This window comes from Sturnira hondurensis, unplaced genomic scaffold (assembly GCF_014824575.4).
Source record: "Sturnira hondurensis isolate 20B ecotype Veracruz unplaced genomic scaffold, ASM1482457v3 Scaffold0004322, whole genome shotgun sequence".
Lineage (NCBI taxonomy): Eukaryota > Metazoa > Chordata > Mammalia > Chiroptera > Phyllostomidae > Sturnira > Sturnira hondurensis.
The window spans coordinates 4,027,537-4,044,227 of NW_028076953.1; the positions used below are offsets into that span (position 1 = coordinate 4,027,537).

Genomic DNA, 16,691 nt, shown 5'->3' on the forward strand with positions numbered 1-16,691 from the left:
GAACCGCGATCGTCTGGTTCGCAGGCCCGCGCTCAATCCACTGAGCTACGCCAGCCAGGGCCCTTTTTTCCTTTTAAAAAATTGTATAAAATTTCTAAATTTCTAAAAATCTGTAGAACTGTCATTGATGTAAGATTCTAATCAACAGTGCTGATTTAGAATTCTTAGGTATATTAATAGTCTGTATTTTTGTTTTGCTCTTCTTTTTAATTGGTTTCAGCAAGACTTTTAGGGAGTGTGTACCTTTATTAAATTTTAAATTGCTTTGACTAGTATCCTTAGTATCTGCCACCCAGTGAGTATGTGTGTTTGTGTTTTCATGTGCACAAAAAAAAAATAGATTCCTACACTTATGAGTCATTGGTCCTTTTAAAAACTGGTGTTGGCTCAAATAATTCCTGTTAGTATGTGCTGACTTGTCTTTAGAACAATTGATATTTATTAAGCCGTAAGAAAGAAGCATCAAAAGATGTAGGCGAGATTTCTTTAAGGCATTAACAATATCATGCAATAAGGTAAGTTTGACTCAGTTCATGTTTATTGAAGGCATCCTTGATGTGTACTGGGTCCGGGAGCACAAAAGTATATGTGACGTGGTTCTTGTTTTCATGGAGCCTGCATCTAGTGAGGGAAGCAGACAAGTATAATTTCTCTGCATTAGGTAGAAATGTGTGTAAGGATCCCATTTCCTAGTAACACGTCTTCCTACTTGATCAAGAAAATGAAACTGTAAAATTCTTAATGTGTTAAAGTAATGGAGGAGATTGAAAGAACTGGGAGAGACAGGTTGAATTAATGACAGAGTATTGAAAATTGGGAAAAAATTAAAACACAGCTATTAACCCCAGGAAAAACAAAACAGGCATTTAAGGTTCATGTGCATGAGAGACTAACATGTGAAGATCATGAAGGAGTGATCTGATATAAAAGGATAGAAGCATCAGAGATGCTAGGTCTGTTAGCTTGGGCGGCTCCAAGTACATAGGTCATGTAAGTTTCAATGGCGCAGTTTCAGAGGGGTCAGTAGCTCCGTGCTGCCACAAAGGCTGCTGCTTTTTTCTTTCTGTTCACCTTGACATCTTGACCATGTTGGGTTTTTCCCTGAGGATTGTCCCTTATGGTCAGTAGTTGACTCAAGCAGCTAGGCACCACATCCTCATTCAGCTACATGCAGAAGCATGAAAAAGTAAGCATATCTTTTTCAACTGTCTCTTTTTATCAAGGAAGGAAAACTTTTTCAGAAAACCCCCAGCAGACTTCTTCATAGGTGTCTCTGCCAGGATTAAATAACTTGACTATACTACAGCTGTGGGAGGCTGGTAAAGTATTTGCTATTTTTGGCCTCTGTACAGGAAGGTGGGCTCCTCTAAGAAAGGATGGGGGAGATGTAGCTGTTAATTAGTCTGTCAAATAAAGGATGAAAAATAATAGGATCTTGTCCTGGCTGGTGTGGCTCAGTGGATTGGGCACCGGCCTGCAAACCAAAAGGTTGCTGGTTCAATTCTCAGTCAGGGCACATGTCTCGGTTACAGGCCAGGTCTCCCCCGTTTAACAGCATGCAGGAGGCAACTGATTGATGTTTCTTCCTCCCTGTCTTTCTCCCTCCCTTCACCTCTCCCTAAAAATAAATAAATAAAATTTTTAAACAAAAAGAAAAAAAGAAGGGAGAATCTTTTCTGGGGTATATTTCTGTATTGTGTAAAGATATGGTATGTCTCAGGGAAGGAGTATGGTAAATAATGTACTAGTGATTCTTTTGCTGTTGCAAGGAAATTTTTAGGTAGGTTTTTTTCCATCAGTAATAAGAACTAATATAAAAATACTTTTGGCCCTGGCTGGTATAGCTCAGTAGATTGAGTGCAGGCCAAACAACCAGGATTTGATTCCCAGTCAGGCCACATACCTGGGTTGCAGGCCAGTTCCCAGCAGGGGATGCACGAGAGGCAACCATACATTGATATTTCTCTCTCTCTCTCCTTCTCTTCCCCTCTAAAAATAAATAAAGTAAAATCTTTAGAAAAATAATAAACTACTTTTGTATATAAGTAGCCTCAAATTGCACTAAAATTAAACCTCTAACTGCTAGAAACTAAGGGTAAACTAAAATGTAGCCAGAGCAATAGGTGTATGAGTGATATAGTGGCATTTGAAAAATGGGAGCAGAAGTTTTTGGGTATGGTAGGTTATAGGACCTCGCTAAGGACTTGTATATTAATTCTCTCACACAGAAACAGATTAGATTTTAGCTCTGTATGTTGGGGAGAGTTGGAATTCAGACTCCTGCATAACATTTGAAACTTGGAAGGACTAAACCTTTAATGAAAGGTGGAACCCTGTCTGCTGACTAAGGGAAAAATTAGAGAAACTTGTCTCTTTTGAAGGTCAAAGGCAGGCAGACAGATATTATATAAGAAATTTAAACCTTCTTCCTTGTAGTTAGATTTGGAATTCAAATTTGCACTGTCTGTATAGTTTCATATCCTCCAAGACAAGAAATTGACTTAAAGGAGTTAGGTAAATAGAAAATATTGACATTCTCTGCTTTCTTCTGAGCAATTCTCAGAATACAGGTAGCAAGGCATATATTTTTTAGGCAAGAAACTGGAAGAATCTTGTCTGGGGAATCTAACCAGCTTGAGAGAAAAGCACAGTACATATGGATACCAGGGTTTCTCCAAGAAAACTGCCTAGCCTGTCACCCTAGGCAGGGGTGTCCAGCCTTTTGGCATCTCAGGACCCCGCTGAATGAAGAAGAGTTGCCTTTACACAAACACTAATAAAACCTGATGAGCAGAAAAAGGTTTTAAGTAAATTTGTGATCTTGGTTGGGCTGAGGATCAGACACGCCTGCTAGAGGCAAAGACCCCACCTGTTGAGCTTTCATTGGCTTTTTAAATAACAGCAGATAGACTTTTAAAGAAAACATCTAATGTAACACCAAAGGTAATCTGCAGATAAAAAAGCAACTCTGAGACAGTGATTATGAGAGGAAATAGGAATCAAAAACCAAAAATAAAATGCCCAAAACTTTTATTAATATTCTCAAAAAATTAGAGAAGATATTATATCCATGAACTAAGGAACAATACTATTTAAAAGGAATGTACAAAGAACATAAAAGAACTTTTATGGCAGAAATGAAAAACTCACTTGAAACAACAAAATTGAAGAAATCTTTCAGAAAGGAGAGGAAAATGACAGATTGAAAATATAAGAAAATAGGAGGACTCATCCTGTAGGTTCATTTCCAAAATAATAAAGAAAGAGAAGAAAACACAGAAAATAGAAAGGCAAAAGTAATTCAAGAAAATTTCACCAGAGCAGTAACACATGAAAGGTGCCCAGCACAGTGGAGTCACAACCAAACAATATCTTTATGAAATTTCAGAACAGTTATGAGAGGGAAGAGATCTTATTAGTCTCCAGAGGGGGAAAAATAAAACATAATAAACATGTTTTATGCAAAGGATCAGGAAGCTAGAAAAGAGTGGAGCAGTACTTTTTCACATTTCTGAAGGAAGACAATTTTCTACTCAAGAATTCATTCCCAGCCAAATTTTATCAGTTGAAGGTAACATTAAAGGCATTTTTCAGCCATGGAGACTTAGAAAATTATCTTCCACGAACCTTCTTCTAGGAAGCTACTGCTGAATGTGTTTCAGTGAAATAAGGAAATGAACCAAAAACAGGGAGGGAGGCTTGGAACTTGGAAATGTAGGAAGTTCTAATCAAGGGAGAAGTGAAAGGAATCCCCAGGATAAAGGTGAAGGGAAATGTCAAGACGACAGCTATGCAATAGACCTAGTTTGGTAACCAGTCCAGCAAGTCAAAAGCCTTTAGGAAAGATTTCATCAGGAAAATAAAATCAGTAGAATTCTCATTGTGTTTGAATAAGTAGAGGAAAGATTTAAAGAACCGGGGAAACTAAGGCTGAATAAGAGAAATGTGAATCGAAACTGAGCAAATTTTTTTAAAAAAAGCCATTAAGTATAGGATTGAAAAGTGTGCAGGAAAGGTTATATGGAATTTATCATATGGCTCAGTTGTGAATAGCTTTTACAAAGTCATAGGAATTTGAATTGAAAACAAAATTTTAACAGAGCCTGATTCTGGGCTGATAGTATTTCCTGGGATACCTGTAAGAAAGAGCATAAAACCAGTTGGGAGGGATATTTCCACATCTAAGCAACACTGAGATACCACCAAATAAATAAAAATAAAAATAAAAATAAAAACAAGCAAGCTGCAAAGCCAACCAGCTAACCAAACAAACGTACAAAACAAGCAAAAACCACCAAACCAAAAAATCTGCTGAAGATGAGCCTGTAATTAAAAATTTTTAAATACATGATTTTTTCTTATTGAGAAGAGATGAGATATATAATATTAACTAGTCATGCTTGTGATTTTTTACTTCATAGTCTATAATGTTTGATATTTAAGCTCCTAGATTGATTACAACAGTAAAATTTCTTTTGTAATTTAGAAAAAAATTCCTTTTAGTGTGCAACTCTATACAATACATAGTGACAACATTTTAAAGTTTTCTTTAATGAGATAAATCTAATTTTACTTCTCAGTGTGATATTTTGATTATCTTAACAGAGTAAAAGGAAATTTGAAAGAGAATGTAGAGAGGCAGAAAAGGCGCAACAGAGTTATGAAAGATTGGATAATGATACTAATGCAACCAAGGCAGATGTTGAAAAGGTAAGAAATAATACAAACTGACTTTGTTACCCAAATATTATTACTTGCATGTGGAAAATAGTTTCAGTATTGATATTGGTATTAGAGTTTCCCCAAGAGATACATTATATCTAAATTTAAAATATACAAATATTTATATACTTTAAATTATACATATTGCTCTGAGAAAGTAATTAATATGTGTTAATTTATTTTATTCTAATGTCTTAACTGCTTTCAAAATGCGTAAGGAAATCCAACGCCCATTTGGAATGGGCTTCTTTCCTATTCCAAACTAGGCTAGAAAATCTAAGGTGTGTTGATGGGGTATTCAGATGGGGATTGGGTAGTGTGCTTCCCCAACTTTACCGAAGGAAAACACGGTAAAACTGTCAGATGTGATATTAGCTGTTTGCTTGTTTATTCACTCACTAATTTTGGGAAACGGAACCCTCTCTTGTCACTTACTAATTGATTCTGGGCCAGATGTCCTGTAACATAATTGGTAGGTTTACCCCTGTGACTGCTGCTGCTTTGCCTTCCCCACTGTTACATGCTCTCTGTCTTAGAACATTTGACAAAGTGATACTGCTGAAATGTTGGGATACTCAAATACAGATAAACCTTAGTCTGCATTTGTGTAGCTTACAATAAAGTAAGCTAGAGAAAAGAAGATGTTATTAAAATCATTAGGAAGAGAAAATATATTTACAGTATTTATTTTTAAAATATCATGTATAAGTGGACCTGTGCAGTTCAAAAAATGTGTTGTTCAAGGGTTAACTATAATTTATATTTTGCCTTCCATTTTCTTTACACTTAAAGAACCCGAAAATCACATAAATTCCAGTTTACATTTCCTTAAAGATCTTCTAGTACATCTTGTTTTTACTATGGCTTTGAGTTGGTTATAAGTGTATTGCATTTAAAGAAATGTTTTACTAACTTTTTAACTGTTTTAAAATTAAAACAGTTAAATGTCATTCTGTTGCTGTATTTCTCTTCTGATTAAAAGCTTACTGTTTCAAGCCATAATGTTTTCATTTATTTAATTTTTTAACAGTCTCAAATTGATAAGGAGAAACTTTATTTGAATGGCTTATTGCAAAGGTCAGGGGGCACTATTACAGTGAAGAACGGGAGGGAACATCGTAGTAGGGAGACTCTGTTGTGCCTGTGATGTCTGCAGACGTCTCCTTAAATTTCAGATGATGGCAATAATAGGGGAAACCTAGTTTCAGCTTAACTTTTAGAAAAATACGTTAGCTCTTAACTTCATTGGAATTGTATATTGTAATCTGCTCACCTAGAATTAGAATGTAGCTTTTTGACAGTATGCCAGCATCATTGGCATTAGTCCAGGTGGCAGTTATTTTGTTGTTCTTGTGGGTAATGATTTGGACCAATTTACCTTTAGGCTAAACAGCAGTTGAATCTGCGTACACATATGGCTGATGAAAATAAAAATGAATATGCTGCACAATTACAAAACTTTAATGGAGAACAACACAAACATTTCTACGTAGTGATTCCTCAGATATACAAGGTAAAATTTAAATATATGAAATTAATCTTGTTTTATTAGAGTTGGAAGAGTTACTTTTTAAATGTAAAACTTAAATTTTAGACATCAGTCAGTGTTTTTAGATTCACTAGTTAAGATTGGTGATAAATTTTGTTATGATGATAGTGTTAAAAACTAATTTTTTTCTCACTTTGAAATCACATATTTTCCTATAGATTTATTATTAGTGCAATAAAGAGTACATTAAAACAATGACATTTTTTAGATAAACTTTAATGCTATAGCACTAAGTGTTATGACATAGGGGTAATTCACTGGAATTGTGTACTGTAATCTCACCTAGAAATGGGATGTAGCTTTTTGACACTATACCAGAATCAATATTGGCATTAGTTCAGGTGGCAGTGATAAATCTTGTAAAAGGTGTTTACTAGCCTGATTTTTGCCTGCTTGTCTTCCTAGCTGCCAGGTCATAAAAATAATTTAGAAATGAGCCTGCTTAAATCCCATCCATCATCACTTGATGATGGCAGTTTCCAAACAGCCTAAGGTAAAGACAACAGAATTTCCATGGGGGTTAAATTATGTTACTGCCTAATCTAGAAAGAAGAGAAATTAGAGAAAAGGGATTTAGCAAAACCGTTGAAAGAAGTGTTGTGGTCCAGGAGAGCAGTGCTTATGTGGAAAGAGTATCAGCGCAAATATAATGTTCTTTTTGAAAGGCAAGCTAGAAGTACAAAGAAAGTATAATGAGAGGTGGTGGGCTAGAGTGGGTATCAGATTCTGGTCTTTGAATGCGGGGTGTCTGTCCTGCCACTCTTTGTCCTGTGATACTTTTCTGGGCTTACTAGTCAATGCTTCATATTCTTGGGAGACCTTAACTTGGAGATCAACTACTTTTTGTGTTTTGGGACTTGAACCTTTTGTTTAGACCTTGCTGCGGAGCAGTTTTGTCTTTTTTTTTTTTGATGGTGGGAACAGTTCTGTGAAATGCAGTCTCAAAATAAATTCCCAGGCTCTGGGAAGTAAAGAAACACTACATGAAGGCTGTTGGAGTTTGGGGATCTGATCAGTGTAGCTGCTTCTTAGCACAAAGAAAAGTCAGTGCCGGCAAGTAGGAAGTCTCATGAAGTGTCTGAGTTGCTTGGCTTCGTGTGTACCAGCATAATCCTTAGTGGCATGTGCCAATGACTTTTTGAATTGTGGGGACTCTACTCATGTACCACTTTGACCTGAGGCTTTCTGTTCTACCTCTTGTGCCCGTTCCAGAGTATTCTGAACTAAATTAAGGGCTTAGAAATCTCAGACTTGTGTATATTTTAGGCTACTTGCTTAAAAAGGGAAAAAGAAGCATCAAAATTCTGTCTTCAAGTGAAACTTTTTCCTAGAAGTATTAGCAGCAACAACTGCTCTGGCTGAAAAATGAAACAGGTGAAGGAAAGTGTGAGTCAAGGAGTAGGTAGCCTGTAGGGTGTCTATTTAGAAGATTTTAAACCAGTGTTATTTTATTTTCCTCCATTTAACAGGCTCAAGCTTTAAGTATTACAGGTCTGTGGCACTTGTTAAAAGGCGTTGACAACTTACAACTGTTAGGGTAGAACTTTAGGGTTTGTTTTTTTTTTAGGGTGGTTGCTTCAGAATGAAAAGATCTATTTTCCTCCCCCCCCCAATTTCCAATTATTAGCAACTACAGGAAATGGATGAACGAAGGACTGTTAAACTCAGTGAATGTTACAGAGGATTTGCAGACTCAGAACGCAAAGTTATTCCTATCATTTCAAAATGTTTGGAAGGAATGATTCTTGCAGCAAAATCAGTTGATGAAAGAAGAGTAAGTGCAATATAATTATATTTGAATAAATGTACTTGGTTTAGGTGTGCAGTTAAGTTAGTGAAATAAATTGGAAAAGGGGTGAAGATACTGGTAAGTACTTAGATTCTAAATTATATTCTGTAGAAGAAAGGCTGGGAGTATATTGGATTCCTTTGGGCTCTGAGGGCCATTATAAATTCTAAAATACTAAAATTGTTTCTTTTTTCTTTTTATTGAATGTATTGGGATGACTGGTTAATAGAATTACAGCTTTCAGGTGTACAGCTGTATAATACATCACTTGTATGTTATATTGTGTTCACCACCCCAAGTCAAGTCTTCTTTTATCACCATTTATCCCTCCTATACCCTCTTCCCCCAATCCCCTTTCTCTCTGGTAACCACCTTACTGTTGTCTGTGTCTGTTTCAATAAAGAGTTCTAACCATGCCTTCTCCTGTTCCCTCTCCTGTACCCGCTAATTTTTCAGTTATACTATAAGAGTGTAACTAAGCTGTGACCATGTTACAAACTGTATTAACATAGAGTTTAGAGTAGGAAATGCTCAGATTGATCAAGAGTTGCTTTTAACACGAGTTGAACTTGGCTTTGAAGCATGGATAGTGTATGGAATGATGGCCCATGAGAAAGACGAAGGAAGGGGAGGGCATTATGAGTAGAAGGAATGCCATAGTCCTGCTCTTCTTCAGGAAATACGTCTAAATCATGTTATATCTTGATTAAGGTCTAGCAGAGTCTTGTACCCAGTCATTTCCCAGTAAAGATTGATTGAGTGACCAAAAAGGATTGTGGGCAGAAACTGAAGATATATATGTACCACATACTTGAGGCTTCGCAGCATGTTGGTATTATATTAATATTAATGAGAATCCTTCCTGTAGCTAAAGAATTCTGACTTAAAATTTTTAGAGACTTCCACCAAGATGGAGGCATAGGTGGAAATACTGTGCCTTCTCCCACAACCAAGTTTGAATACAACAAAGGTTTGGAGAACAAAGACACAGCCAAAGAACAGAAAATTGAATTATACAGAAGTCCGACAACAACGAACCATTCAACCAGGACGGTAAGAGGGGCGGAGCCAGCAGCGGAGCAGAGTCGGGCAGGAAAGATGGCCCGACCCAGGAACCCCAGGCACGCAGGCAGCCCGGACACAGTCAGGGTGTGGGGCAGACTGACTGCGGTCGCACATTCGCGCACAGTCAGACGGACCGTGCAGGCTCCAGTGGGCGAACCCAGTGGTGGAGGGCTGACGGCAGTGGCACACTCGCGTGCAGTGGGACGAAATGCGTGGGCTCTGGTGACGGTGGCAGCTGCGGCACCTGTGGGGGCCACGGCGGGAGGCGGCAGACGGGATGCCATTGCTCCTCTTTGACCCCGCCCCCACGTATAGCATCACAACCCAGCTACTGAGTTGCCCTGCTCTGGTGAACACCTTAGGGCTTCGATCCTGATACAGAACAGGCACGAACAGCCCAAAAGATGGTGCAAAAAGAACTCAAAGTCCCAGAGCCCATAACTCTAAGCGACCAAGAGATTGCCTGCCTCTCAGATGCACAGTTCAAGACACTGTTTATCAGGATGCTCACAGAACTGGTTGATTATAGTCACAAATTAGAGGAACATATGAAGGCTAAACTAATTGAAATGAAGGGAGATGCACAGGAAACCAATAATGATGGAAAGAAAACTGGGACTCAAATCAATGGAATGGATCAGAAGGAAGAACGAAACATCCAACCAGAAAAGAATGAAGAAAGGAGAATTCAAAAAAATGAGGAGAGGCTTAGGAACCTCCAGGACATCTCTAAACGTTCCAACATCCGGATTATAGGGGTACCAGAAGGGGGAAAGAAACAGCTACAAGTGGAAAACTTATTTGAACAAATAATAAAGGAGTACTTCCCCATTCTGGCAAAGGAAATAGACTTCCAGGAAATCCAGGCAGCTCAGAGAGTCCCAAAGAAGGTGGACCCAAGAAGGAACACACCAAGGCACATTATAATTACATTAGCCAAGATTAAAATGAAGGAGAGAATCCTGGAAGCAGCAAGAGATAAGGGGACAGTCACCTACAAAGGAGTACCCATCAGACTGTCAGCGGATTTCTCAAAAGAGACCTTACAGGCAAGAAGGGGCTGGAAAGAAGTATTCCAAGTCATGAAATCCAAAGACCTACAGCCAAGATTGCTTTATCCAGCAAAACTTTCATTTAGAATGGAAGGACAGATAAAGTGCTTCTCAGATAAGGTCAAGTTCAAGGAGTTCATCATCACCAAGCCCTTATTATATGAAATGCTAAAGGGACTTATATAAGAAAAAGAAGATGAAAAATATGAACAGTGAAAGGACAGCAAACACACAGTTATTAACAACCACACCTAAAACAAAAGCAAACCAAGAGGACAGCTAGATCAGGAGTGGAACCATAGAAATGAAGAACACATGGAGGGTTAGAAACAGGGGGGTGGGAGGAGGAGAAGGGGGGAGAAGGCACAGAAAATAGCATAGATGGTAGGTAGAAAATAGATAGGGGGAGGGCAAGAATAGTGGGGGAAATAAAGAATCGAAAGAACTTGAGACACATGGTTATAAACTAAGGGGGGAGAATGGTGGGGGGGGAATGTGCGGGGGGAGGGGAATGAAGGGGGGAATAGAACAACTGTAATGGTATAATCAATAAAATATATTAAAATTTTTTTTTAAAGAACAGTATTTTAGGTTTCTTTAATTGGGAATTCAAAGGCACATTTGTATTTTGATATGGCTGGACCCAAGTTATAGATACAGCTAGGTCCCTCCTCCACTTTCACTCCTCTTACCCTTTAGCAAATGATTGGTGATTGTGGCATTAGTGCCAAGAGTAGGTATCCTTTAAGGGTGACTTTTGACTATATGACAGAAAAAATACAGTATTATGAGAAATAGGAAATAAAAGAGGAGAGGTGGTTAAGGGTGGGAGGAGGAGAAGGGGAGAGAAGGCACAGAAAATAGCATAGATGGTAGGTAGAAAATAGATAGGGGGGAGGGCAAGAATAGTGGGGGAAATAAAGAATCGAAAGAACTTGAGACACATGGTTATAAACTAAGGGGGGAGAATGGTGGGGGGGGAATGTGCGGGGGGAGGGGAATGAAGGGGGGAATAGAACAACTGTAATGGTATAATCAATAAAATATATTAAAATTTTTTTTTAAAGAACAGTATTTTAGGTTTCTTTAATTGGGAATTCAAAGGCACATTTGTATTTTGATATGGCTGGACCCAAGTTATAGATACAGCTAGGTCCCTCCTCCACTTTCACTCCTCTTACCCTTTAGCAAATGATTGGTGATTGTGGCATTAGTGCCAAGAGTAGGTATCCTTTAAGGGTGACTTTTGACTGTATGACAGAAAAAATACAGTATTATGAGAAATAGGAAATAAAAGAGGAGAGGTGGTTAAGGGTGGGGAGGAATTTATCGGGATAAAGTATTCTGTTTTGAAAAAAATGAGTTTAAGGTGTCATTAGAATATTATATAGAATATGTATGTCAAAAAACCACTATATAATGCTTATGTATATAATACTTACTTTAGGTAAATGACCCTGGCTGGTGTGGCTCAGTGGATTGAGCACCAGCCTGCACTCCAAAGGGTTGAATGTTTGATTCCTAGTCAGGGCTCATGCTTGGGTTGCAGGGCCAGTCCCCAGTAGGGGGTGCATGATAGGCAACCACACATTAATGTTTCCCTCTCTCTTTCTCCCTCCCTTCTCCTCTGTCTAAAAATAAATAGAGTCTTTAAAAATATTTTTTAGGTAAGTGGTACTGAATTTCATATTTTCGGAGTTGCTGTTTGCACTCAGTACTGTTTGTGAGATCTTTTTCCATTGCTCTGTTAACATTCCTGAGTATGTATTTAATATAGTATTTTATTTATCTTCATTGGGTGAATGAAAGCGTTTCTATTTGTCTTATACTCTCTCACAATTAGATACCCTTTTATATGTTCCAAAGGTCAACTTCTTTGTAGACATCCCAAAGCAAAAGGCCTTTTTCCTTTGAAACTTCTTATAATTAGATCTTTCTTATCAGCTAACTAGTCCTCAAATGAGTTTCAGTGGGTTAAAGCTGTGGAGTGAAAACATTCATGCATATTACAAATTAATAAAGTGGTGATTTGTAAATTAGTGTTTTTTCTGTTGGGGTTAAAATAAGGTTAATTACAAATTCACAGGAAGAGATTATGTACTTTAGTTTGTAAATCATTACTGTAGAATTATTTAAATTTTTTATTTTCTTTAATGATTTAAAGTTTTGAAAGCTAATGTGTTATTATGAGCAAATGGAATGGTTTTTAAAGCATGTTTCTTGTGCGTAGGACTCTCAAATGGTAGTAGACTCCTTCAAGTCTGGATTTGAGCCTCCAGGAGACTTTCCGTTTGAAGATTACAGTCAGCATATTTATAGAACCATTTCTGATGGGACCATCAGTGCATCCAAACAGGAAAGTGGGAAGGTGGATGCCAAAACCACAGTAGGAAAGGCCAAGGGCAAGTTGTGGCTCTTTGGAAAGAAGCCCAAGGTAAAAGTCATAAAGTTCCTCTATGCTAATAATTCTGTTTCAGTGTCATTTAAATCAATGTAGGTATTGAATGGATAATGTCTTACTATTAATAGAAAGTAAATACTTTGAATGATTTAATTACATTTCACTTATTAGAAACATAGAATTTTATACCTAAAAGTAAAACTTATTTCTGGATTTAACATTTGAGTGCAACTTAATAACTATAAAATACCAAGTTGTTAAGTATCTCTTAAATTATATGCTTTTGGAATTTCATTTGTATACAGTTTTAGTCAGAATTTCTAAAGAAACATCATCTACTTATATGAACACTACAATTACAATTCTCAGTTGGAATGAATGATTGACCACAGCAATAATAAATGTCATATTAGTCTTGCTAGATCACACTAATAAAGTCATTTTTTATCATCCATGTGAATATTTAATGGGAAGGGTTCAACATTTGTGGTTAGTTGAACTTTAAAAAATCTCTAGTTTACTAAGAAAAAACGTCGGTCTTGTTAGAACCTATCTTTTGATGTGCTGTTTTATATTAGGTAAATCTAGCTCAGCAGATGAGCAAATAGAATAGAGTGCTTACTCTTTCTTAATAATTTAGTGATTATATAGTATAATATCAGTAGGAGAATAGATATGTGCATTAATTAATCTGATGTCTGTATTTATTAAAGCATAGATGATTTTTCTAATATTTTTCTGATCTTGACGTGAACATAGATAAAATTTAACTCAAAGTATAATATATCTATATATTTAAAAGCACAATTAACATTAGCTCAAGCTTTATTCATGCTTTTCATAATACCATCCAGTTGAGAAGTTGAAAGGTGAGACTGTAAGTCAGATCAGAACAGCTAAGAGTTTAGATAAACCAGGAATACTGAAATTAAACAAACAGTGAGGTGAAATAGAAACACTTTGATAGGAAAGCCACAAATGTATTGAAAATTTTTTGCCTGTTAGTGGTAATAATCAATTACACTTCTAACATTTTAATATTTTATTTTAATGGATATTGCTTATTATAGATAACTTTACCTGTAGCTGCTGCTGTCATCTCTGACAGGTGCAGGTTAAGCACATATAGTGCTGATATTATAGAAACCAGAAGGTAGTTTTTAGATTCTAGGTCATAGTGCTCTCTCTGACATTAGAATTTGCATACTCTGTATTTCTAGCCTGTCAGTTTGTAAAAAATGATAAATTAAAATGGATGATACATTTTTAAAAGTAAATTTGACTCTTTTAAATGATAGTTTTGGCAGAACTATGTTTACTTTCTCATAATATTTTTATAGAAAACTTTATTTGAGATATATTTTGTGAAAAGTATGTTGCCAAAAGTAGAATTTTCATTTAGAGAAAAACTGCACATTTGGCTTATTGATTCCTTTCTTTATTTCCATATTAGCCACAGTCCCCACCCTTAACCCCTACTAGTTTATTCACATCCAGTACTCCTAATGGGTCCCAGTTTCTCACATTCTCCATTGAGCCCGTGCATTATTGCATGAATGAAATAAAAACAGGGAAGCCCAGAATTCCTTCTTTCAGAAGCCTCAAAAGAGGGGTAAGTTTAATAATGGGTTAAACTGCATGATGGCCTATTGTGTGTGTACTGTGGCTTTTAATACTCTCCACCCTCATTATAAGGCTCGCTCTCCTATAAATACATAGTTTAAAAACAGCACAGAATTAAGTATAGCTACCCTCAAATTAAAAATAACTCCTCTTTATAGCATTTGAAATGCTCAACCATAAAAGAATGGTATTATAAAGAGGGTGCTGGGTACAATCATACTAGCTATATTTTTGTTTATGTGAAATCATATGTCCACCATTGTCTTGTAATGTATTTACATTTTTAAGACTTTCAGTAACTTGTCACTGGAATTATTCATGTAATAATTTGTGACTGATGATGACTTCTGCCAATTTATAAAGCATTATTTTGTTGACAAAAAAATCGAGTTCAATTTTAATTGCCCGATTTCTAGAAGCATAAAGTACAACTTCCAGTAGCTAAATCGAAAATTAAACATAGGCATGTTAAATATGATGATTATAGATCCAATTAAGATAATATGTTAGAGGATAGTTTTTAAATTGTAAAGCCTATGAAAATAGTAGATATTATTGAGTAATGTTTACATGGAATTTGTTTTCTTGAACTAAAAGTAAGGTGGGTTTTTTTTTTTACCAGAATTTATTTCTTTTCTAAAATTGGCCAGCCTTTGGCATTTATTTATAACTAAAGATACTCAGCAAATATAAAAATGTAGAATAGTACAAAGCAAATACTAAACTGTTTCTTATCAATAACTATTATACTACTGATAAATAAATTAGTGTTATTCCTTTTATTAGGCTAATTTTTCTTATTCTTATTTTTAAAAGAGCATGTTTATAATAGTCATACTCACATTGTAGATTCATTTATGAGATTTGTTTTCACGTATGAAAACCGAAGATGCGATAACCCACAGATGAGAACTTAGAATCTATGCCACGTGAAGTCTAGTCACTGATTAACAGCGATACATTGTAGTTGGGTTCCCTGTTGCTAGCACTCTCTCGGTCTTCCCTATTCCCCTGTTCCTCTCCACTTTTCTTCGTTTTCTCTTATTTCTTTATTTTCTTTGTTTAGCCTGGCTGTTTTTCTTACTTTTTGTAGTTCTATCTTCAAATTGCTTTAATTCAGTTTCCCTTTTGGGCAGGATTACATTATTATCTGCATTCCCATTAAAACACTTAACTGATGTCAGTAATGAAGCAGAAATGTCTTAGTGTGCCCTGGTTGGTGTGGCTCAGTGGATTGCACACTGGCCTGCAGACTGAAAGGTTGCTGGTTGGAGTCCCAATCAGGGCACATGCATGGGGTGTGGGTCGGGTCCCCAGTTGTGGGCATGGGAGAGGCAGCCTGTAGATGTTTCTCTAGCGCATTGATGTTTCTCTCCATGTCTTTCTCCTTCCCTTTCTGTCTCTCTCAAAATAAGTAAAATCTTTAAAAAAGAAGGAGCAATGTCTTAGTGTATTGTGTCCCTTTTTGGACTTCTCTTTTTCCTATAATGAAACAAACTTTCCATTTACCTTACTAATTCTGTATGTGGATGATATTATAGGTAATGACATTTTGTAAAGTCCCTGTGAATGAGTGTGCATTATACTTACAGGCAATAGGTAATAGGCAATAGAAATCATATGGGATTTTCATTGGCTGAGTTTGAGGGTTGAATTAATTCCTTTCTTCTCTATGGTGACTGAGACTACATTAAATAGTAGATTGAGTAGCCATGTTTTTGTGTAACTGTTTATCCTACACAGTCTCCCAGGCCCAATTACAGTACTCTACATAGGATAGTCATGAAATATGAGGTTAGTGTAATTCTGTGGAAAAGAGTTTAGGCAGTTAGAACTGTGAGCCCTAGAGAGACAAACTTAAATATGTGACATATTCATTCTTACTGGAAAAAGTTTATAGGTTAATTTTTATTGTTATAGAACTTAGAAGTGTCTACTTGTTCATTATTTATGTCCACATATTGCTTTAATTTTAAGTATATGATTTGAAATAATGTATATTATTGAAAATATGACAGACAAACCAACAGGGGACTGAGGGACAGAGCAGGAAGGAAAGTTTATTTCAATTTTGGTGTTGAGAAATTTCTTCTTTTTGATGGGTACTTGATAATTTAGGTATATTTTAAAAGTAACACATAGAGATGTTTTTCTTCCACTGAAGAATTTTCTCAAAATAGAAAAATCCAAGAAGATAAGCTTTAACAAGAAGCCACATTACATGTTTTTACATGGACTTCCATGTAAGTCCGTTAGGCTTACAAAGTAAGACTTACGGCTTTTTTCCTAATTAAATATTTATCCTCTCATTATAAAAATACAGTAAAAAGAAAAGGAAAAAGTAATTTGTCCTTATGATGACAGCTCTTAATATCTATTCTCTTTAGAACTTTCCTGTATATTGTGCAGGAGAGAACTCAATACTCTTTATACTATATCACTTCTAGGTACTTTTTATTTTTCCATAAAAATAGCCAACAAAGTAAATTT

The 16,691-nt window shown here is 36.2% G+C and overlaps 1 protein-coding gene across 4 annotated transcripts in view; it reads left to right on the plus strand.

Annotated features, from left to right (window-relative positions):
• The window catches only part of FNBP1L (formin binding protein 1 like), a 112,082-nt gene that overhangs the window by 79,267 nt on the left and 16,124 nt on the right, over positions 1-16,691 (plus strand). For 2 of the 4 annotated variants that reach the window (XM_037045513.1, XM_037045514.1), the window contains exons 6-9: positions 4,606-4,710; positions 6,107-6,235; positions 7,899-8,045; positions 12,408-12,611. In XM_037045513.1, the coding sequence (XP_036901408.1) occupies positions 4,606-4,710; positions 6,107-6,235; positions 7,899-8,045; positions 12,408-12,611 (585 nt within the window). Of the gene's footprint in view, positions 1-4,605; positions 4,711-6,106; positions 6,236-7,898; positions 8,046-12,407; positions 12,612-14,031; positions 14,191-16,691 lie in introns of all 4 variants that reach the window. The other 2 variants (XM_037045516.1, XM_037045515.1) reach the window with 2 other exon arrangements.